General features: G+C 33.4%; 1 protein-coding gene and 1 pseudogene across 9 annotated transcripts in view; both read right to left on the reverse strand.

Annotated features, from left to right (window-relative positions):
• Window positions 1-241: 241 nt before the first annotated feature.
• Window positions 242-25586, reverse strand: part of LARP4 (La ribonucleoprotein 4) — a 58014-nt gene continuing 32669 nt past the window's right edge. For 7 of the 9 annotated variants that reach the window (XM_036992129.2, XM_073213531.1, XM_073213532.1 and 4 more), the window contains 9 exons: window positions 18982-19194; window positions 18346-18449; window positions 17062-17124; window positions 13795-14007; window positions 13078-13126; window positions 9764-9925; window positions 6017-6144; window positions 5740-5899; window positions 242-4663 (listed from right to left, as the gene is read on the reverse strand). In XM_036992129.2, coding sequence (XP_036848024.2) covers window positions 4325-4663; window positions 5740-5899; window positions 6017-6144; window positions 9764-9925; window positions 13078-13126; window positions 13795-14007; window positions 17062-17124; window positions 18346-18449; window positions 18982-19194 — 1431 coding nt within the window. In that variant the 3' untranslated portion in view covers window positions 242-4324. The remainder of the gene's footprint in view (window positions 4664-5739; window positions 5900-6016; window positions 6145-9763; window positions 9926-13077; window positions 13127-13794; window positions 14008-17061; window positions 17125-18345; window positions 18450-18981; window positions 19195-25586) is intronic. The other 2 variants (XM_036992130.2, XM_036992132.2) reach the window with 2 other exon arrangements.
• On the reverse strand, window positions 9932-13069 carry LOC118967248 (translationally-controlled tumor protein-like; annotated as a pseudogene).

The raw sequence follows: 25586 nt of genomic DNA on the forward strand, positions 1-25586 counted from the left end.
TCCCATGCAGGCAAAATCCTTGAGCTCCACATTGCCCTATGAATATTTTTTTCCCTTCAAGAACTGCTTTTGACACTAAAAGAATGTAAAAAAACTCCAGCTACATAAAGCTGAATCTTCTAGCTCTCTGCTCTCACTTCACAGAAGAAAATATCACAAACCCTGCCCAGCCCCAAAACAAAAAGCTGAGTCCAGATATAGAATGGGCAACATATAAAATTACTGAAATGGAAACCAGTCCTTCTTTTAAATAATTTTATTTTTTCTAGTTTTGTGTTACTTTAATTTCCCATAGCACCTTGGCAATGTTGAAAACAAAAATACAAATACAAGGATGTATTCATTTTAACATAATATGCATGAGCCTGTGTCACACCATTTTGGGAAGGGATAGTTTTGACAACAAGAATAAACCTAAGCAATGGGCAAAACAGAAGCCAGATAACTGATTCTGACCCCTAACCCCAAACATTTAAGGGATGTCACTCAAAGGACACCTGAAGGTTAAGAAAAGAAAGTTAATGTGGATGTTTCCTTATATATACTAATTAGTATTTTGTGCTGCATAACTGAAAATAAAACTATTTTATATAGTCTGTTGACATCCAAAGATTTACTTTTAGGAACTATCTCCCTAACAATTCACAAAAAGTTCTTAGCTTTTAAAAATAAACTTTAAATTATTTAATAATCAGATTAATTTTGAAAGAGAATTTACTCACAACTTGAAAGCAAATACTCTTTCAACTTAAAATGTCCTCATTCAGCTACTGAAAACTGAAATGTCTATCTTCTTGGAAGCGCAGACCAGCTAAATTAGCATACACCAAAAAGCCTAAAGTTAAATTAATGGCCACCAAATTGTAAGGAAATAATAAAAATTAGGAAAACCCATCATATGTTGTAGTTAGGAATTTATAAAAACCTATCAAAAGGAGTACTTGTCTCTTTTGCATTTTCTTTTCTGTTAAAGCAAACAAAATGGGTAATTTTAAAATGTAGTTAATATACATGGCCAACACAAACATCAAAGACTTAACCCCAGTGCTCTTCAACTGCATCAAAGTAAAACCAGTGGATAGTTAAGCCAAAACTAAATATTAAGGACATAAATTAAATGAGAAAGTGTTCAGGAACTTTTAAATGCTATTTTCTGCTCCAGCAGATGCTAATAATCCATCATTAAGCCTTTTGCAAAAGCCAACCTGGTTATTTAAAAAGAAAAAGGAATGTGAAACAATAGTCAAGTTACCTTAATCTTCGGAAGCAAAAATAAATAAAAAGTCTGCATGTCATTTGATCACATGCAGACTGAGCACACAAGATGACAACAGGAAATCCAGATCTCATTTTCTTCCAAAATCCAGTTGAAAAAAATTTAGATGGATCACTCCTTTTGAATGCCAGTGTCTATATTTGCAAAAATAAAATTACTTCAATGAAGTATGAAACCCTAGTATCATGAAAACCTTAAGTATCAGGGTAGATAATGTAGATGGGTTTTACAATCTTTCTTATGAAGTACAAGGTGATGAACTTGTGTGACTCTTGTTCCCTTCATGCAGTAAGAACTATAGCAGAAATCACTGTACCATACACTCAGTATCATTTGTATCTACTTTTAACCTCCAAGAACCCAAGGAAGTGTTAAGTTATAATAATAAAGAAAAAAATTTGACATTTAAAGCCCTCCTCCTAAAGAACCAAATAAATAGTTGAACTACAACAAACACCCAACCCTCATCAGTTACAGAGTAATGCTGGAAAAAAATAAGCCAACAGTTTTCACAATTCATAAGCATCATTTAGATACAAACCTTAAATCTGCTGTAATAAAATAAATGCTAAATACATACTGTGAATATATATATATATTATATATACACACACACATAGTTATTCTTTGCTATACATCCCATCAAAATGGGAACCATTAGCTGCAATGAGGCAAATTAAATTAAAAACACTAAATTTTATAAGAAATTTAAAAATGGTCACGTCTTTAAGCCTCTACTTTCAACAACATTTTAGGAAAAAAATTAAGAACACGCTTTCTTCAAAAACGATTCTTTTCTTGTGTTTCAATCGTAACATTTAGTTTTTAGAAGTTGGGTGGACTAACAATAAATCACACAAGCATACAAATCATAAAAGCCTACTTCTGTGACACATTATAACAAAAGTAATGTTTCATTTTAAGTGCAGTAATTAAGTTTATAATTCTTACCAAGTGATTTTTATAAAATGTTTATTCTCTTAAATCCAATGCATTCACAGAGTGTTAACACTTTAAATGTTTATCATTTCCACCAACTGCAGCATTATCTAAGTAAACCAAAATAAGCACTTTCATCATAGATGTAGTCAATGATTATTAATACTTTTTTGAAAAGGACCTAAACTTCCCCCAAATTTCAGCACAGGTAGTTTTATTGTATGTTTCATCTAGCAGATGATTTAAAAAAATAGTGTGTAGAAATGAACAGTTTCAAACTGCTTAAATATACTATACCATGTTATCAATCCACCAAATCAAAAGCAATTGCCAAGCTGAATAATAAATTACAAAGAAATGATAATTCTGGCTTATACAGAAATGTGCAGTGTTTTCAAAACTCTGAACAGTTACCTACTAATACAAATCTCCAAAGTTTAACTTAGAGTTGGAAGATAAGTTTCACAGTAATGTAATATTAACCTCCATTTACATTCATTTTAATATATTACTAAGATGTTTACTCTATGTCACAATGGTGCTTTCCAGTGTTCACAATTTACAGTTTTAATTTTACATATGTAATTCACAAACAAAAGGGACAGTTATTACTATTACAAACTATCCCTAAAAAAAGAAAACAAAACCCTACCTTACATAGAACTCTGAAAATGGTAGGAATTAAAACAGATTAATGCAACATGGTTTTTAATATTTTAGGCATTTTCTAAATAACAGCATGTAAACTTGTCTAATATGAGAGCTACAACTTTATTCACTGAGAAATTGTGTATTAATTTTCATCAACTATCTTTCTCACCTTAACTCAAACATCTTGGGAATTGCTGGTTCTGTTTCTGTCAATTCTAAACTGCACTCTTTATTTTTTGAAAAAGGGAAGGATAGGGATGATAAATACATTGTAAACAGAATAAAAGTTGCCCCCAAATTATGCCTTAAAAAACATTAAAAATAATTCTATACTATTTAATACTTCAGAGTCAGTTACAATGTTTTATCTTTAATACTAACACAAATAAATTACTGTAGGGTCAGTCTGCCCTACTATTTTGTGGTCTAAAGTTTTAAATCAGTGAACAGAAGAGTAAAATCCTTCAATGTTCAATTCAGAAATTTAGAGAACAGTTCTATGATTGGAATAGACTCTTCAAGGCAGGCAGAAATATGTAATTCTGTAGGTGGTTGGTTATTTTGCTCTTAGGGGTGGGGTGGGTAGTCAAAGAACAGAGAGTAACAAATGAATAACAACAGAAAAACTGTTTCCTGTTTTAGTGGGGCAAAGTCACAGGGTAGTTTAAACCTCTGAAGTCCATCTAACCCACCTACTCAGAACTAAGCCAATTTTTCAATTTTTTGAATAATTCCCATTCTTTCCTTGAGTATCAAATTGATTGGTAGTCACATCTCTTAAGTACAATTGGAGTTTAACAGCTTGTTGAATGAAATATTAGTGACGTCAAAAAGACTAAATTTTAAACTGGAAAAAAAAATCTACTCAAGTATTACATTCAGTTTTCAAATCATTTACTAACATGACAACAGATTTGGCTTCAATCACTCTTGCACACATTCACACTATAACAGGCATCCCAGCCACTGATCTGCTTTGCAACACAAGGCCATAGAGGCAGAGATGGCATTCTCCAAGCCAAACTTTAAATAGATTTAAAAAAGTAATTTCTAATTTTACAGAAACGCTTCTTCAAAAAATATTTTCTCTCACTCCCTCATCTGCTATACCGAAGGATGTGTAGTATTTTTTTTTCCCAAGCTACATCTGAACCTCAAAACTGATTCCAGGCAAAAGATCTCTGCAAATTAAAATCAAAAACAAAAATAGAAAAATTATATTTTTATAGATGTGTGTATATATATATACATACTGATTGGAATCCTCCAGCATTTTAAAATCACTTTAGAGATGAATTTTGGGGTTCTACTGCTCACAACTCCAAAATCCATGATGATTTAAAGACATACTTTCTCCTGTTTTCTTCCTGGCTACACCCTCCCCTCGAAATAGTTCAATATAGCCACAGCTCAAGTTTAATGGGAAGAGAGAGAAGTTTTTGAATAGTTTTTGTTTGTTTACTTTGGTGATCTGGGTGGCACATATTGCTCTTTGCCATTACGTCGAGTCACTCCCTGAGGTATAGCCCTATGGCCAAACTGGCGTTTCTGTTCCCTGATTTTTCCAGCTGCTCCCCTGGGAATGGTACTGCCCCGGATGCCAGAATAATCCTTACTAGCCCTTGCTTCTGGCTTCTCCTGTGGTTTCTCAAGAGACTTCTCAAGAGTTCCATTTTCTTCATTTTTGGTGGGAGACACTACATTGGAGCGAAGTTCTCGTAGTGGCTGCACAAGAACTGGAGATGGCTCTTTAGGGGGCTTCTGGCACACTTCAGCATAACTTAGCTTTCGGGGTTCCTTTGAAGAGAAGATAAGAAACAAAAAAACCTTATGGTACACATTCTCTAATCAAATATAAAAAGGATAGTGTTAACCATGAAAGAATCATAACTTATCATCTAGGAAAGGGCAACAGGCACTCTCATATACACTGCTATTGAAATGTATTGGTACCATCTTAAAAAAAAAATAGTAAAAAGCCTTAGCAATTTATATATGATACAGTAATTTCACTTGAGGAATTTATTTGAAGGATGTTGATTCAGCATTGTTTATAGTGATGAACAAAACTGAGCAATAAATGACAGATTAAATCAATAATGGTATATCCATATGATCAAATAAAATGGTTCAATTTTCTTTTCCCAGGATACAAAGAACCTTGAATGGGATTCCTCAAGAATCTAAGCAGAGCAGTTGGAATCCTAATATAGTAACAGAGAACCAATCTAAAGTCTCAATTACCTCATCTGAAAAAGGAGGACAATAGGTTGTGAGAATGAGATAAAGCATGCAAAAGTCTTCAGCACTGTCAATAATGGGTAGTTGCTATTCAATTATTATTAAATGACAAGATAAAATATTCTTAATCTAGAAAACAGAACTGTACTACCATGCTACTAGTTATATCAATGGATTATAGGTCAGTTTTGTTTCTTTCCTGCTTTTCTCTAGTTCCTTAATTATGAAACTGATTCTGAAAATTGAATAAAAATGGAAATGTCCCTTCATAGGTTTCATAGACTTGTTAGCATTATGCAAAAAGAATTTTAAAGGACCCAAGGTTTCTTTACAGTAGCCCCAAAATGATACACTCATTTATAATCTGGATAAGAAAGAAGCTTCATTTAACCATAATATCATGAAAAAAGCAATCAAAAGAAACACTGAACAGTAACTTTTTCATTCCTTTAACATGGCTAAAATTTCCCATTTCTTCAGTGACTTTAAATTCCTTTAGCTTCTTTCTGCAGCAGACAGTCCAAATTTGGGCTATTTCCAAATGACTCTGCTCTAGCAAAGAGTTATATGAAAAAAATTTTTTTTGACCTATTATTATTTTTTTCTCACATGAGCTATATTCATCAAGTTACCTGCAGGGCCATAGCTACAGCTGCACTATTAATTGGTGAAGTAGTATTTGTCCTTGAGGGCTTTGCAGCACTTGGGGAAGAAACTGGTATAACTGTCTGGGTGAGAACATCCTTCTGAACAGTAGAATCCTCTAATAGATACTTTTCTTGCTGAGTTGTGCTAATAAGGAAAAAAGAGCTTGACATTAGACTTAGTATAGCATAGAGAAACACCTGAACAAGTATCCCAAGAAAAAGTAATGCTAATCTGAAAAAGCTTTTACACTGAAACTTGTACCTTAATGCAGGAAGCTCAGCTGCTGTACATGGAGGACTGGTACTCATATTGAGTTGCTGGGCAGAGGTGCAGTGTGTCTGTTCACCTTCTGTAGGCACTGGGCAACTAACTCTGAACTCTTCATTATCCTTAAAATAAAAACATTTCAAAATTGCGCTTGTACAGACACTTCTCCAAAGAAGATATATAAATGGTCAATACGCACATGAAAAGATGTTCAACATCATTAGTCATTAGGCAAATGCAAATCAGAACCACAATGAGAAACCACTTCACACTCACAAAGATGGCTAAAATCAGCTAGACAGACAATAACAAATGTTGATGATGATCTGGAAATAACAGAACTCTCTTACACTGAGGGTAGCAATGTAGTGTAGCCACTTTGGAAAATAGTCTGGCAGTTTCTCAGAAAGTTAAACATAGACTTACCATATGACCTAACAATTCTACTCTTGGTATATACCCAAGGAAAACACATGTCTACACAAAAACTTTTACACAAATATTCATAGTAACATTTTTCATAATAGCCAAAAAGTGGCAACCTAAATGTTCATCAACTGGTAAATAGATAAACCAAGTGTGGTATATCCATACAATGGAATATTATTGCTCAACAAAAGGAATGAAGTACTGATACATGCTACAATAGATGAATCTTGACATTATGCTGAGCAAAACAAGCCAGTCCATAAAAAGACAAATACTACATGATTCCATTTTTGAGGTACCTAGAATGCATGGAGGCAAAGTAGATGGTTGTTGCTGGGGGCTGCAGGAAGGGGAAATTGAAATTGCTGTTTAATGGGTATAACATTTTCGTTTTTAAGATAAAGAGAGTTCTGGATTAGATGCAAACAATGTGAATGTACTTAACATTACTGAACTGTACACACTTTCACAACAGTCAAGATGGTAAAGTTTATGCTATGTGTATTTCACCACAATTAAAGGAAAAAAAAAAGCCCTTGAAATTAAAATCAATTGATGAAATAAAATTTTCAATAGGTTTAAAAGGAAACATTCAAGAAAACAGACAAATAGAAAGAAAATCAGAGGTTCAACCTACAAGTTTCTATATCAATAAATTAAGAATTCAAGAGAGAGAAAAGAAAAGAAGTAGAAGAGGTATTAAAGTTTGATCAAAGAGAGAATACAGGAAAATATTTCAGCATGGACATGAGTTTCCAGACTGAAAAGGGTCCACCAAGCATCCAGTGCAATGAATTAAAAAAAAAAAGAGCCATAGAAAAACACATCATCATGAAATTCACAGAATACCAGAGATAAGAAAGATCCTAAAAGCCTCCAGAAAAGGAAAAACAGGTCACAGGAGGATCAGGGATCAGAAGCATAGGTTTCTGAAAAGACTTTCTGGAAGCTAGATCATTTTCTAAGCGACATTTAAAAATAACAAAGCATAAAGGAAACACTGATAATTATGACCATACTAAAATTAAGAACCTGTTTTGATCCACAAATACTAAAGACTGAAAACTATTATTAGTTTTATACATGACTAATGAAGAATTAGTATCCAGAATATGTAAAAAATTCCTACACTCTATACAGGTAAGAGATGACCCAACAGAAATAATGTGCCAAATATTTTAAAGACTTTGACAAAAGAGAAACTCAAATGGCCAACAGGAAAAGATACTTAACCTCAATAGTAACTCAATTTTAAAAGAATATGCTTTGTTACTCAGCAATTTCACAATGCAAATACCCTAGAAATAGGGAATACAAACATGCACACATCGTATGTACCCTAGAAATATTCTTGCTCACAAGAATAGGTTTGAACATTCATACTAGCATTGTAATGGCAAACACAAAAAACAGCTAAAATATCTAGCAACAAAAGAACAAATAATGTTATATTCCTAAAACAGAACATTCTACAACAGTGCAAATGAACTAGTCATCTGCATCAACAGTGGTGAATTTCAAATACAGAATCAAAGTAACAAAGAATACATATTGTACAATTCCATGGATGTAGCGTTCAAAAACAGGCACACTCAACAATACTGTTTAGGTTAGAGGTCCGCAAACAAAGGCCCACAAGCTTAATCCAGCCTGTGACTTTGTTGGTATGGCCTGTGAGCTAAGAATGGACTTTTAAAAAAACAAATAAGAATATGCAACTGCATGGGCCCATAAAACCTAAAACATTTACTATTTGGCTTTTTTCAGAAAGTTTCCCACCTGGGATGGAAAAACTATAAAGAATAGCAAGAAAACTATGATTACAAAGTCAGGATAATGTTTCTCTCTAAGGGGGAGCAAAGGAGAAGAATATAAAGAACTGTAAATAGGGAGGGTGACACATGGCACTGCTAAGACACTGGTGATGTTTATAGTCCATAACTCTGGGGTGGGATTACAAGGGAAAGTACACTTTATTATTATTATTTAAAAAACTATGTGTGTATGTATCACACCTCACCAAAGCTGAGAAGCCATCAAATCTAAAACACACCATTATTTTATGTAGTACTAAGAAAAAACACTGCCACTTACTCTAGTAGTTCTTAATTATAAGACAGCCTAATTTCAATGGTGGAAATTCTGAAAAAAAACATCTATCTTATAACGGATGAAATAACTACAATATAGCATTTTTTAAAACAAAGAAGACAGCAAAGTATCTTCAAAATTCCAAGAGAAAATGATTTCTAATAGAGAATTCTATACAGATAAGCTATTGATCAAATATGAGAACAGGAAAACATTGTCAATCTCAAGAAATTTATTCTAATAAACTACTTATTCAAAAGCTCAGAAAGAAGTGACCCCACTATAATATTGGAAAGTAAAACAAGAGTAAGAAAAGGGACTCCCGCAAAGGAGAGTAAGGAAAATGGCAAAGGGAGGTCCCAGATCTAGAAAGCCAATGAGGGTGTAAGAAAGGAGAAATAATAACACTATGAGGCTCAGTTATGAAAAAAAATGTAATATTGAGATGTGACTTAAAAATGATGGCATATCATAGTCTAAATGGCAATGCTTTTTTATTCAGTGATACTAAAATAATGGTGCATCTTATAACTCATGGTCCTAGACATGAAGAAGTATCATAAACAGGGAGGATGAGAAAAATGTTGGTTAGAAAGAGCTAATACAGAATGTAAAGTTAACAGACATATAAAATTAAAAAGTCAAGAAACAGCAGTATAACTGTGTTAATTAGAAATGTAGGGATAAATGTCAGGAGAAAAAGCTAGAGTTGAAAGTGGTTGCAGGGGACTACTATTTTACATTATAAGCCTAGACATACTATATGCTTGTATTATTAAAATAAAAATTTATTAGGAAAAAAAGGTAGAAAATGAGAAAAATTTGTGGGGCATGAGGATTTATCATATGGAGAGGTTGACACTGAAAAATATTGTAGGATGAGGTATCCCAACTATCTGACACCTCAAGTTTGGTAAACCAGCTTAGAATTCATGTACATTATTTGATAATTACAGGCACTTCAATAGAAATGACACTTTCCATTTAGCTTGCATTAATTGGTTCTACCAAGCTGGGTTGATTGATAAAAAGACACGCAAAAATGAAGAAACATTTTTATGGACTTGTGTAGCTGTATCACATATCTTTTTCTAACACTCATAGACTGCTGAACACTTCATGAATAAATACTATGACAGAAATACATTTTAAGTGATAACCCTGAAAACGAAGTCTAATTATGGTCTCCAAAAGTAAAAGATCAGATGTTTCAGTGTTTACCTTTTCTTTACAGACACCTTTAACAACATCAGACATCCTACTCTCCAACACAAGTTCACCTGGCACTCTTGATGAACTCCCAGGTAAAGGAGGAAAATTTGAGGCTAGTAAGTCAAACTTTGGTGTTGGAGCCTTTACTTCAGTTGTTGAAGAATGGGGTCTCTAAAAGATAACAAATCACAGAACAGGTCACAGGCTCATCTCATTCTCTTATCACATGATTACACACTGAAGCTGCCAAGTTGCAAGAAATAAACAGAATCCACTCTAATGCACAATATTGCTCCCTGTAGATTCTTGGCTTCTCATCTCAGATGAGCTTTCATTATCTTTATCAATCCTACTTATCTTCAGTCAACTCTGTCTTCTGTTTCTCTCTTTTTTTTTTAGCTTATATTCATTTTATTTTTAGACAACCTACATGACACGTTTCTTCCTTAAAACAATGCCTCTAACTCCAAAAAAATCTATGTCAAAATAAATGAAGAGCTCAAAATCACATCAGTCCCATTTGCCGAAGCCCTGGTGTTGTGTGGATGAAAAGCTGCAGCCAGTTATGTACGACAGATGACAGATTCAAAGAGTCAAATTCGTTAACATTTTTTCATTTCTAAACTATCCTTAAAATCACATATGGGGTCACACCATCCTCACGGTAGTATAGCAGAGCAACCATGCCATCTGGATTCATGTGTTCATCAATAAAGAACCAGTAGATTTGAAATTAGCAAGAAGGTGCTTGATTTGTTCAGCAGACTGTCACGAAAGGTTTTACTCTTTCTGATCTCTCTTCTTTAAGTTTGCCTTTGGTTGATGTCATATAATTTTTGATGCACTTGTAATACTTCTTTTTTGAAGCTTATTTCCTGCAAGTGATGGTTCCTGACAGTATCACCACTGGGAATCACTATGCTTTCAGTACGTTTGCCCTCTGGGCCTTCAGCACAGGCATTCCCACCAATGAACGAGTCATCGGTGTTACCCTTTGTCCTAGAGACCTTATTCCCCTCCACCTCCAGGCACAGCCCATCCACGATCTCCTGGATCTTATAGATGTCAGAGAACATCATGGCTGATGAGGTCCTGGGAGATGATCATAATGGCGGCTGGAGGGAGACCATGAAGGCACAGGCCAAGCAGCGCTCACGAGGAGGGGAGCGGGCAGAAAAGCCTGTCTTGTTTCTTTAGCGAATTTTTTCAAACTCCTAATGCTTTCTATCCAATTCCCACCATACTCTTTGCTTCCTAAATTTGCTCTACCCACTTCCATAAAAACAAAACTGAAATATCCTACCTTAGCTAAATCTGCTACCCTTTCCCCACCTATATAGTCTCAAAAACTAACAAAATCCTTCCTTGAAAATTTCATCTTTCCCTTCCACCTATCACTCTACATATCCTGACAAGCGTCTCCCCTGTACCTCCTATTACTTCCTCGCTCCACTGAAGTTGCTTTAAGTGACCAATACCTCCCATGATGTAAAATCTAACAGAGTTTTTTTTCCTGAGCTCATTCTAGCTTTTGCCACGGTAAAACATTCTTTTGGAAGCTCATTCTTCCCTTAGCTTCTATGACACCTCTTTCTTTTAATTCTCAGATATGACACTCGTGTTCTCTCCCTGCCCACTTGTTTTTGGTTTCTATATGGTTATTACTCTTCTTACTTTCCAACCTTTTCTTGTGTGATTATCCATTACCCATGGCTTCAACTAACCTACATGCACACAACTCTTAAAACAAATCTTTTTTTTGGCTGTACACCTCTGAAAATTTACCAAAAATCACTGAGTTGTACACTTTAGATATTTTCAGCCCAGACCTTTACCTGAAACCCAGACATCCACTTGCCTATCAGCCATCTCCCCTCAGATTTCACCTGGACACTTCAAACAACATAATGAATAATCTAATTTTTCAGCCTGAAGCTACTATGTTCCCCAAGGTTCCATTCTTGGTTTTATTTTATCTCTAAGATCTCCATCTTGTACCTTGCCCTTTCTACTGGAAAGCATGCCTATCTTTTTCTTCACCCCAACCTGTAGTCCTCAATCTGGGTATTTCAACACGTTAGACCTCAAACCTAATTTCTGCTCTCCTCAATTGTGCAGGGCCACTTGAGGGTGACTGTAGACTGCTGACAGTATTCTAAAAAAAGTTGTTGCCAAAAGTCTCATGGTTGCTGAGGGTATAGAAAGCTACAAATGAAAAAACAACAGTCTTAAAAGGTTCAGTTTGCTCTAAAGCTTATTGTTTGTGTCATAATGCAATATGTTTTATTTGAAAACTCTTGTCTTTTCACTATTTATGTGATATATGTATATTTATTTGTATATGATGTGGTATACTATGCTAGTTATATATGTATATAATCCACTACTTATACATGTAAAATAAGCATTATATTTCACATTTATGATGTATCTGTGAATACTAGGCAGAATTTAATTGAAATCTCCAGGTCTTCCTCCACCACTTTTATTTCTTAACTCCTTTTGCCCTCAATTAAGATATGGCAAACATTCACCATGAACAAACCACAAAAAATAGAAAATATGAATAATTTGAAGCTAGGTAAGATTCAAATAAGAACATATCTAGAACTTAAAATTTTTTAAATCTATAAGCAGTTTTATAATATTAGTGGATATAAGAATCAGCAGTAGGCAGAAAATTGCCCCCAAATAACAATAAATACTTAACAGTTTCCTACACCATCGAACAGAGCATTAGAAGTGAATGTAATGTTATTCCCCATCAGATACATTAGCAAAAAATCATATACTCTGTAAGGTTATGGATAAATAGGAACTTTGATTCCTGGAGTGAAAACTGTCACAAGTCCTACAGAAAGCCATTTGCCAACAACTTATTGACCCAGAATCTCACATCTAGGGATTCTCCTTCAGATCTGTACACATAAGAAATGGTTGTATAAGGTTTCTGTTGCCCTGTTTTTAACAGCACTGTTTGTAAGATCAAAAGATGGAAACTACTTAAATGTCAATTAATAAAGTAAACTTTTCATAGGAATATTATAATTTGTTTTTGTTTTCTAAACCATATGAACATATTAGGTATTTAATTTAAAAAAAGTGAACATAGGTCAAATCCTTCATTATATGCGTGATTTCAGGGTGAGGGGTGGTGGTGGTGAAGAATATTTCAGAGTCAAGCAGAGGCTTTACCTTCACTGAACACTATAATCAATAAAACAAAAGCCCAGAAAGGAAGGAAAGACCACAACTAATGCCATAGTAAATTGCAAAAGAAAAGAAAATTGAACGAATGTAATTAAAGGTAAAAAAACACTTACTGTAATCCTGTCATCTTCTCGTCGTCTTCGACCTCTGAAAAGAGTTCTCCTTTTAACAATGACAAAGAAGGGGCAGTGGAGGGAACAACTCATAAGTCTCTTCAAATATATACATTCTACCAAAAATGGGTGAACTTCTAGTTTAAATAACTATACTTTCTTAAATCTTCATTCTTATTATTAAAAGATAAATATACTTCTGAAGGGATCCAGGGCAATTAAAAATCTTCTATTAAAAACTTCATCTATATTACCACCACCACCAGTAAGTAATTTGGGCCCATTTTTATGGATAGTGCTATTACTTCTGTCCACACCAGAAGCATACTAGGGTTCAGGTTTTTTGGTCTCATTTAGGTAGGATGGGCAATATATAACATAGTTTAGAATTTGTAAGAAATTAAAATTGTAATGCAGGTGGTACCTTACCTAAGCTATTCTTTCCTTAGTGAACTATAAAGAACTACAGAATAACTTTCGTAAAACTCTGACTTAGAGCTATATTCTAAACGGGCACCCTATATTTCTTAACTACAGAAAACTTTTAACCCATATTATGGGAATAATGTATGTATTTAGCATAACTGTAGACCAATGATTAAGTTAAAAAACATCAAAAACCAAACCACTGGATCAGGGTCTTCAAATATTTACATTATTAATGATTAAAGAATTTTCATATACCCTATTTCCATACTTATTATCATATTTCCTTACCTGCCCCTACCATAGTCCCCATTCTGTTCCATCTGCAAAGTGGGAGTCTCTTTTGGAAGGCAGCTTTGCTCCTGATGCCCTGTTACTGGAGGGTTATGCTGCTCAGTTGGAAAGTTCCTTGAACCAGATCTGTTTAATGGTCCATCCCCCAATGACACAGAGCCCTCTGTTGAGTGTTCTGAACCACCTGATGACCTAAAATGAGGCTTCATACTGTAAGAAATATAAGATTATATCCATGAAAGGATAAATCAAGACAGAAAATCTTTCCCTTTAATGGCGGAAACCATATAAAATTGCCTTCTGCTGTATTTTGATTTTCTGTAAGTTAGGTTAAACATAAAAGTGTCATACTGAAAAAAATGTAGACCCTTTTGCATCCAAGATAGATGTATTACTTTTAAAAAGCAAGCAATTTTTACAATAAAATAAGCTATCTGGAGGGATTTGTAGGAAGATTCAAAGTTCTTCAAGATTAAACTACTACTATCTTCATACCCAGAATGTAACTAGGATTTTAGCCAATTTCTTCAACACCAGCTGCAGTCTTGACATATCTAAATCGGCTAGGCTTTCAGCTTACTGAGTCTATGCCATACATTCTCAATGGGGGCAGTATCACCCCTAAAGGGAAGAAAAACAGGTTCTGGGAAAGGGAAGAAGAAAAAAAATCCTTATCTTACTCATTTAATGAATTAAGCACAGTACCATATGTAGACAAATAATCTTCAGTATTACATTTTCACAGGGGGAAATTAGGAAAAAAATGTCCAAAATGTATCTTCAGGGGAGTGGCAATGAAAAAAAAGTGAAAAATTGGAATATATTAAACCCCCAGCCTCTTATTAAGCATCCTTCACCAAATGAAACTATAGTTGTTCAAAGATCCATATGTGGGACAAAAAACTAGGAAATTATAATGAAACTCAGAGGTTGGCATGACTTTACAAGTTAACACATAAAATCTCGTAAAAAAAAAAACAAAATAAGGCAAACGATTTCTAACAAAAATAGCTTTTACCTTGGGTAATGGGTATAAGCACCTGACTCTCTAATAATCTGTAAGCAGATGAAGCTAGGGTAGGTAGGGTAAACGAGAAGATGCAGTTTAATCAACAGTAAAGCCCATAAAGTAAACAAACATAAAGTAAGCCCAAGCAACTGAGGACCTTGACTCTATAGTGGATTAAATAAGGAAGTATAAGATTTGTATTTGGCCCTATGCTTTCCATTTCTTATAGTCTATTTTCATAGTTACAAGTTTATAGTATTAATAACATACTGCCAATTCCTGGCTCTCTGAACAGATTCAAAACCTCATAATTATAAGCCCAACAATGAATTACAACAGCATCCCCAGCTATCCTACTTTACTCTTTCAGAGCATAAAAAATGAGGTTACTACTATCAAAACTTAAAAATCAGGCTACAAAGTAGGGCTGAATTTTATGTAAGATGATACTTTTATAGATAATTACTTTAGTCACAAAATATATTTTTAATAGCAATAAAAACTATAGTATGTTGACAGAGTAAATTTCAAAATATTTATACTGTACATCATATCTGAAAATGACATCATGAAGTAGATATGCTATTACATATTCAGTTCCGAAACTATCATTCCTCTAAATTTTCTCATTGCATTTCAATACACTGAACAGACAAGTTATTAGGTTTAAACAGCCCTCAGATCTCATAATCTTACCCTTCATTGAGAGGGACTTACAATCTCAGTCTAGGCAAAAGAAAAAGGAGTGATGAATGAAAAAAGTGATAAAATATGGAAAGAAAGAAAGAAGCAAAATGACAGAAAGATAAAGTATAGAAAGTAGAGAAAGGTAGAAAAATGCCCAGAGTTCTGAAAGTTAGTCCTAGTCTCTCTAAGTAGGCTTAGTGATCATCACTGGGCTGTTACAAGCTTAATATAATAAACTGCAAAAAGGTTCTAAAAGTTACTTTCTCCTTAACTCATAAAATAAACAAACAAAAATAAAGGTCTGGCAGTGATCCCTTAGAAGAAAGAATATAACAAGGTTTTGGGTTGGTAGTCAAAAAGCTCTAGTTTCATCTGTAATATCTACATTTTTGTAAGAAGAAAGCATTCATGTTATTTCTTTAATTGAAAATTAACAACCTGTATCAGTTAAAAATATGGTAAATAATTATACACAAATATTTTTTAATACCAGGCAAAATTATACTAAACCTGCGCTGTATCTTCAAAACCACTGGTACACTTCCTTGTAAGCAAGGATGACTTGACTGCCATTCTTGGTTTTCTTACTGTAATTTCACCCCTTTCACCAAAAAATCACAGCAGACAAAAACAAATGATAACAATGGAACACCACAAAAGTTCTTACTATATTTTTAAGTCAAGCATCTGCAAAAAACAGGACTTTAATTACTACAGTTAAAAACTGCTGTTAGTCTACCTTAAAGATGTCTATTTTACTGAAATGTTTAAAGCAAAATTCACCCCATCAAGAAATGTGATATTAGATATGTATTTTACAAAGCTACTATTTCCAATCATGAGAAATCACTATCTTCTCACAAAATAAGGTGTAAACTGTCATTTGCTCTAACTGAATTATTTTTAAGAAAAAACTGCCACTTATGGGAGAGAAAAAGTAAATCTTCTAATCTCAGTAAATCTAAAAAGCAAATCTAACTAGCTCTGTACACCTAGCAGGTTAATTTGTGCTCTTCAGCTTTTACTTTCTTCGTTTGTAGAATGAGTTAGAACTACATAACAAAGGTCTTCCCAGAATTAACCATTACTGTCTCTGTGTGCTCATGGAAATTAAATCATTCTTTAATAAAAGGAAGTGAGAAGACACTGTACTTCTAACCCCTATGTCCTAGGCAATACTTGAACTTTGCAGTTAATTGTTACTATATTACCAAACTAAGAACCATTTATGAAAGCACAAATAATCTTTCATGAAGAATTTTTCATTCTTACAATATGAAGAGATCTTGCTTAAAACTTCATAAAGCAATAAGAATGTGATATGTAGTAGTTATCTTAATACTTAAAAATGATCTTTAAATGGTTTAACTAATTGTATAAGTTAAAGTGAGTAAAAAAACTGTGACTATTAGAGGATGGTACATATGAATGCTTTCAGAATCCACTGAGAAATATTTTTAATAATGTACGGCTGTAATACTCTGAGGCTTCTTTCTCCAGTGAAGCATGTTTCAGGAAAACCTTACCAAAAAAAATTAAGTTCTTAGAAGTCATCTGGAAAAACATACCCAATGTGGTCTCCTTGCCAAAAAGAATCAACTGGGAGAACGAGATCTGGCAAGAGAAAATCACTGAAAAGAAATAAAAAAAGAAAAAAGAAAGAAAACCCACGAGACTCACACAAGCAAGAAATAATAAATGTGAAACTATGAAATAAATCTAAACCACTATATGGGCCCTTTTCCCTTTGGTTATTCATACTCTGTCAAAAGCCATAACATACATCAAATTATTGAGATTATCAGTTGACATTTATATAAAGGATCTATAGAGACTTATCCATCTATTATTCTGACAGCAAATAGTTTCCAGAGTTCTCAACAATTTATTCATAATGTGTTTTAAGTGTAGGCTTTGGAGGTAAATTGCTTGGGTTCAAATGTTGGCTCTGCCAGTCACTAACTACATGTTCACAGACATGATATTTTTAATCTTTTAAGTCCCAATTTCCCTATCTTTAAATAAAACAACTATCTTATAGGGTTATGAAAACTGGGATAAAACATGTAAAGCCTAAAAAACAGACATTTAGACACTAACTGCTTAACATCTGTTAGCTGGTAGCTGTTGTACACGTAGTTCATGGAATTCATGTCAAAAGTCAATTCTCAAAAATCCTAAATAACTCAAATCAGTTAACATTTCCATCCTTAAAAAAAAAATCCAAAAAACTCCCACTCTTCAAAATGTCACCACTTTTTAACACACTAAATGACACTGACACCGGATTTTATGTTGCTGCCATAAAACATTTTTCTTATTCTGTTATTAAAGATTATTATTATTATTATTATTATTATTATTATTATTATTATTAACTAGGGGAGAGTGCTACAAAGTTCTAATTATAAAATAAGTAAGTCACAGGATGAAAGTACAGCATAAGAAATAGTCAGTACTATTGTAATAATTTTATATGGTGACAGATGGTAACTACACTTACTACGGTGAGCATTTTACAATTATATACATATATAATCATCGAATCACTATGTTGTATACTTGAAATGAATGTAAAATTGTATGTCAACTATTCTTCAATTAAAAAAAAAAAGAAAAAAGAAAAATCAGTAAGTAATGTGTATAACCTCAGTTCCAAGTCCTTTTTATACTTATTAACTCTGAAGTCAAAATGTATTTATAAATTCTAGATTAAATTGTTTATATAATTTTTGTACACACAATAAAAGCTGAGCTTATTGAATTTACAATAAGCATTGTTTTTAACACAGTAACTCTTTAAACTATTGGGAACTGTTTACAATCAATTCCAACTATGATTTTTGTCTTACCGATTTTTTGGGAATGGTCGACCCATATTCACAGCAGCAGCATTTGTTTTATAAGATCCTGGTGAATTAAAGCCATTCACAAAACTACCATTGGGAAAGGGAGCCTAAAAGAAAATGTTAATGTTTAAAAACAATTAACTGTAGAGGCAAAATCTGGTGTGAAGTTCATATGACACTTCTGATGAACAAATCGGACATTAATTTTTTTTTTTTTACAAATGAAAAATATTTTTAAAACATTTTACTTATTCACTTTTATAAAATTTACTTTAAGTATCAGTTGATTTACAGAACTAAAACTCACTAGCACTAGTTCATTACTTAATAAAGAACATTCCTCTCTGAAAAAGTTTCACAAACTAAAAGCATTTCAAATTATTCAGGATTTATTCAGTCTGTTATTTTAATTCACTCAGCAAAATCTGAAGAATAAAACTATAGGAACTAATAGCTCAACCCTTAGTCTTATGCACATATTTGGTATGGGGGAATAGATATTCTTATTACTATAAAAGCCAAAAAGTACCCAAGAACTGTGCAAAAGAAAACAAAAAATGAACTCCTACTCTAGCTGATTTATTCACATTTCAGTTTCAGTAAAAATTTTTATTATTTTTTAAGGATCTCCTCACTTACCAGTGGTGTTTCAAAGTAAGGTGCAGGATTTGGAGACCAAGACTGAGGCACAATACTATAGACTGAGTACTGTTGGTGAGGATTATATACAGGCTGCATAAAGACTGGTGAGGCATACTGTGCCTGAGTTTGAATGGGCTGACTGTACAGACCAGAATCCATTAATCGATAACCATTCTTAGCAAAAAATGTATTGATGGCTTTTATCCTTGCCTAGAAACAAGAGGAGCACATTATAATAACAAAGGATTAAGTGTATATTTTCACAAATATATTTAATTTACATTTTGAACATATTTTACATGACTGCATTACATCATCAGCAGAGCAAAAGGACTGATAGCTTTACTTAAAAAAAAAAAAAAACTCCATTAAACTTCTGCACAGAAAATACCATAATCAGCAAGATAAAACTACCAAAGTCAAAATAGTGAAACTGTAACTTGTCAAAAAGACAAGAGGGCTAATATTCCTAATAAATTCTAAAAGAGATGAGAAAGCCTGACAGTCCTATATAAAGATGTGTTAGAGAAATGAACAAAGTTCACAGAAAAAGAAAGGTAAATGGCTCTTAAACATATGAAAAGCTAAACCTTGCTCACCAGAGAACTGCAATTAAGACTGAATTAACATTCCTCACTTATAAGACTGGAAAAAAGTCCAAGAATGTGATAACATAGTCTGTTGATAAGGCTGTTGTGGCAAAACAGGCACTCTGATACATTGTTGATGGGGATGCAAAATATCACAACCCCTAAAAAGGGAAATTTAGCAATATCTTCCAAAATCATACATGCATTTACCATGTTCTCATCAATTTTACTTTAAGGAATCTTTCCCAAATATACACTGACTGAAGAGAGGTTCTAAAAAAAAAGGATGCCCATGGTTATTCACTGACACTAACTTTAAGAAGGACAGGCAAGAAAATGATCCCCAACACACACACCACAAAATGACCCAACAATCTATCAATGATTGAATATACCACACACAGTACATCCACAATTGGGTTATTATGCAGATGTAAAAAGAACTGAGGAGTTGCTCTGAATATTATGGAGTGATTTCCAGAATAATGCTATTGTAAAAAAGAGTAATAATAACATAGTAATAAAAAAGGCAAGGCAAGGAAGGAGAAGAGGAATACAAATACAGTAATAAGCACTTAACTAAGCCAGGTAGGGATATGAAGAGATACTTGTACACGCACATATATGTGTGTGTATTTAATATACTGTTTTCGATATTTTACTTTTAAACACACACCTACTGAAAATAAAAAATGTAAACATTTGTAAAAGTAAAAAGCAGAATGAACTCAAATGTGTATCTAATTAGAAATATAACAGAAATCCTAAGTGACCTGGAACCATAACAAAATCAGTTATGAATATTCCTTAGGAATGAAGCACAAAACAAAGTAGGCCAAGAAATTTTCTTAATTTTTCAAAATTATATTGCTATTAGTATTGTTATTCTGATATTTTTGTGTGTGATTATGAGATACAGCAAATCAATAATCATATTGGGGCCACTGAGATCTGAGGTTTTCACATGGGAGAAAGGAGACCCAAATGTTGAGACTGACATAGTAAAAACTGTATAACCTGAATTTAAATTGGAAGCATCAGTACAGACTCACAATATATTTTTGCTAAAAAAAAAAAAAAACCCAACCAACCAACCACACACACATTTCATAGCTCTGTCCAGTGAAAAGACTTGGAGACAATGACCAAGCCAGTAACCATGAGCACTCCTTGTACCCAGCCAGTGGACTGCAAAACATCACTTTCCCATAAAAGGAGTACGGGGACTCTGGAAACTTGGCTGACCCCAGGCCTTTGTGAAAATTAAACAACACATGTTCTTAGTTATGCATCAAAGACTAAAGCACTAGGAAAATTAGAAAATACGTTGAGATGAAGGAAAACAAAATACAACATACCAAAACTTACTAGATGCAATGAAATCAGTTCAAGGAGGTAAATTTATAGCTATAATTACTTATGTTAAAAAAGAATGATCTCAAATCAATAACCTAAGCCACCACCTTAAAAATAGGAAAAGCAAAGCAAACTAAAACCAAAGCTGGCAGAACAAGGAAATAATGAGTGGAGATGAAACAGAGACTAGAAAAAAAACACATGAAAAGCTAAACCTTGCTCACAAGAGAACTGCAATTAAGACTGAATTAACATTTCTCACCTATAAGACTGAAAAACATCTAAAATGTGGTAACAGAAATCAATGAATCCGAAACCTGGTTCTTTGAAAAGGTCAACAAAATTAACAAACCTTTAGCTAGACTGACTAAAAAAAAGAGAAAACACAATTCTTAAAAAAAAACTAAAATCAACAGAAATAAAAGGAATCTAAGACAATACTATAAACAATGGCACATCAGCATTTGGAAAACCTAGAAACACATAAACTACCAAAATGCACTCAAGAAGAAATAGAAAATATGAATAAACCTATAAGTAATCAGATGTAATCAAGAATCAAAAAATTCACAATAAAGAAAATGTGAGGAACAGATGGCTTCACTGGTGAATTCTACCAAACATCCAAATTCTCAACTCTTCTGAAAACAGAAGAGAAGGGAACACTTCCTAGCTCATTCTGAGAGGCCAGTACTACTCTGATACCAAAACAAAGACAGTACAAGAAAACAATACAATAGGCCAATATCCCTTATAAAAATGCATAAACAAAAATCTACAACAAAAGACCAGCAAATTCAACTTGTCAGCAATATATACCTTGACCAAGCAGGACTTTTTCCTGTTGTTCAACCTAAGAAAATCAGTGTAATACAGCACAATAGAAAGAACACACACACACACACACACACACAATCACCTCAACTGATAGAAAGCATCTCACAAAATCCAACACTCTTTCATGATAAAAACATTCATTAAATTAAAAATGGAAAAAGCAATTTCCTCAATATTACAAAGGCTGTATGTGAAAAGCACACAGCTTACATCACAATGGTGAAGGACTGAAAATCTTCCCATAAGATCAGGAATAAGACAAGGCTGTCCACTTTGGTCAGTTCTATTCAACACATATATGGAAGTTCTAGCCAGAGCAATTAGGCAAGAAATAGTAATAAAAGACATCCAAACTAGAAAGGAGAAGTAAAACTGTGTCTGTAGATGATAAGATCTTATATGCAGAAAATCCTAAATATACACACACACACACACCAACCCTGTTAGATCTAATCAACAAATATACAGGATACAAAATTAACGCTCAAAAACGGTTGGCTGTCTATACATTAGGAATAAACAATCTGAAAGGGAAATTAAGAAAATTCCATTTATAATGGCATCAAAAAGAATAAAATACTTTTAACCAAGTAGGAGGATGATTTACACACTGAAAACTATGACAAGTTGCTGAAATAAATTAAAGACTTAAATAAATAAAACATCATCATATGTTCATGAATTGGAAGGCTTAATACTGTTAAGATGACAATACTACCAAATATATAGATTCAGTGTATTCTCTATCAAAATCCCAATGGCATTTGGAGAAACAGAAAACTTCAACCTAAAACTGCTATGAAATTTCCAGTTACACTGAATACCCAAAACAGTATTGAAAAACAGTAACATTTTAGAGCTCACACATCTCATTTCAAATCTTACTACAAAGCTATAGTAATCAAAACAGTGTGGTACTGGCATAAAGAAAGATATTAATGGAATAGTCAAGAAACAAATTTTTGCATATGTGGTCAACTGGTTTTTGACAAGGGTGCCAAAACCTTTCAATGGGGATAGAAGAGTCTTTTCAACAAATGGTGCAGGGAAAACTGGATGTCCACATAAGAAAGAATGAAGTTGGACCCTTACCTTATATCATTTAAAAAAAATTACCTCAGAATGGATCAAAGTGCTAAGTTTAAAAGCTAATACAATACTATAAAACTCTTTGAAGAAGACAGGGGAAAGCTTCATAACCTTGGATTTGGCAATGATTTATTAAGTATGACACCAAAAGCACAGGCAACAACAGAAAAATCAGATATACTGGGCTTCATTAAGATAAAAAGCTTTTGTGTCTCAAAGGACACTTGAAGAGAGTAAAAAGACAACCCACAAAATGGGGAGAATTTCCAAATCATATCAGATAAGGGACTAATATCCAGAATATACAGAGAACTATAACTGAACAACTACAAAACAAACCAGTTAAAAAAATGGACACAGACTTGAATAGCTATTTCTCCAAAGAAGATGCACAAATGGCAAGGAAGCACATGGCAAGATGCTCAACATCATTAGTCACTGGGAAAATAAAACCCCAAATGATAGTAAGATACCACGTTACAAATATTAAAACAGCTTTTATCAAACGCATAAAACAGTGTTAGTAAGGATGTGGAAAAATTTCAATCCTTCTGCACTGCTAGTGGGAATATGAAGAAATGATACAGCCACTGTGGGAAGTTTGCGCTCCTCAAAATGTTAAAAATATAATTAGCACGTGACCTAGTAATTCCTAGGTATATATATACCTGAAAGAATTTAAAGCAGGGACTCAAACAGGTATCTGTGCAGTGTTATTCACAACAGCTAAAATGTGGAAAGAACCCAATTTTCATCAATAGATGACAGATAAACAAAATGTGGTACGTACATGGGATATTATTCAGCCAATAAAAGGTAATGAAGTTCTGTTACATGCTAAAAGATGCATGAAAGTAGAAAACATTACACCAAGTAAAATAAGCCAGATTCAGAAGGACAAATATTGTATGATTCCACTTATACGCGGTATCTAAAAGAGGCAAAATTATATTCAAGCACTGCCTCTTAACAAAATTACCAACACACCAAGAAATGGGCACAAACATTATTCACTTAATCCCTTTCCTCCAAGATAATGCTTTTGAATTACAGAACTTAAGAAATTAAAAGTATGCACTCTCCAGACAAACAATCCAAAACCTTAGAGGCAAACTGACACATCCAAGATCAAAAGAGCTTGTGGATGACAGCAGCATCAAGGGCTGGAATATAGTATTTCTGACTCCTGCACCTGTCTTTCTAGGTACTAGGTCATTTGGTTTTAATGAATGGTATAAAAATTAATATTCATCTGTGAACTGAATCTCCTAGCAAGATTACTATGTGATGGCTAACCAAAAGAACTATAAATAAAAACCAAAATAGCAGATAAAGAAAATAGAATACTATAATGAAATATACGTATTTTATAACCACTGTAACTAAAATCCAGCAAAAGCAACAAGCTCTAAGAAATGGGAGGTATAAGAAATAATCAGGAGAGTGATTATTTGTAGATGATATGATCTCTCAGGCAGATAATCCAAAAGACCAACAAACCAATGGATACAATATGGAGTACAAGGTTGCTCCATACAGTAACATCAAAAAAAAAAAAATTGCTTTAAGGAAGTAATTATAAAATACAACAGATTTGAATTGAGAGAAATATATCATAATAAAGCCACCACAATATTGAATAATGTGGAGTAAAACTGCTGTTTCCAATTTAAACAATAAATTAAATGCAATTTCATTAATACCAATATGGATTTTGTTTGGTTGGTGCTGTTAAACCAAACTTCTAAAATTCATATGGAAAAGTAATGGTCTAAAAATGACCGTGCGTAAGGACATAGAGAATTATAAAACTATGGTAATAAAAAGTGATATTTGTTCAGTAGAGACTGATAGCCCAGAGAACCTGAAACAGGTGTAACAGATGCAACATTACACACAAGTTGTGGAAGGATAGACCACTCAACAAATAAGGCAGTGCTTTCCATATATGGAAAGCAATGAAATTAGATCCCTATCTTACACGACACATCAAATTAATTCCAGATGTATCAAAGACCTACATATGCTATATAAAATTTTAAAACTATTAGAACACCTAAGAGAATAGAACAGCCTCAAGCAGGGAAAGGAGACAATAGAGAGAAGACCATTATAGGCAGAGGAATTAGAATCACATCTGGCAGTTATCTTCATCTGTAATATGGAAATAATACCACCTACCACCCAGTAACATTGAGGTTTAAATATGTCAAGTTCTTAAAACAGCATTTGACATTTGATTTCTTAATAAATGTAAGCATCTTTCATCCTGGTTCTTCCACTTATTAGTTGTGTGAAACTGGATAGGTGACTCTCATGCCTCACTTTCCTAACAGTAAAATGATAAAAACAAGAGTACCTGCCTTATCAGGTTCATGTAAGAATTAAATGAGTCTATATATATAAAGTACTTAAGAGTGGAAACTGACATGCACTAAGAGCTCAATAAGAATAATGTATTCACAAATAATAACAATTACTATATTATACAGGGAATGAGGAGGACGCCAAATTAAGTTCATGTTTGGGAGTCTATTTTAGATGGTAGTAATGTGGAGAATGGACTGTGAGGGGGTAAAAGTTGAAGGCATAAAGGCTGAAGGCAAAAGTTAAGAGGCTACTCCAACAATTCAGGCCTAAACAATGATAATAATGACTGAAAGAAGTTTCGAAGGCAGATTTCATGGTATCTGAGAACAGGTAAGATATAACGAGAGTGAGCAAAGGATC

Source organism: Manis javanica, chromosome 10, assembly GCF_040802235.1.
Source record: "Manis javanica isolate MJ-LG chromosome 10, MJ_LKY, whole genome shotgun sequence".
NCBI lineage: Eukaryota > Metazoa > Chordata > Mammalia > Pholidota > Manidae > Manis > Manis javanica.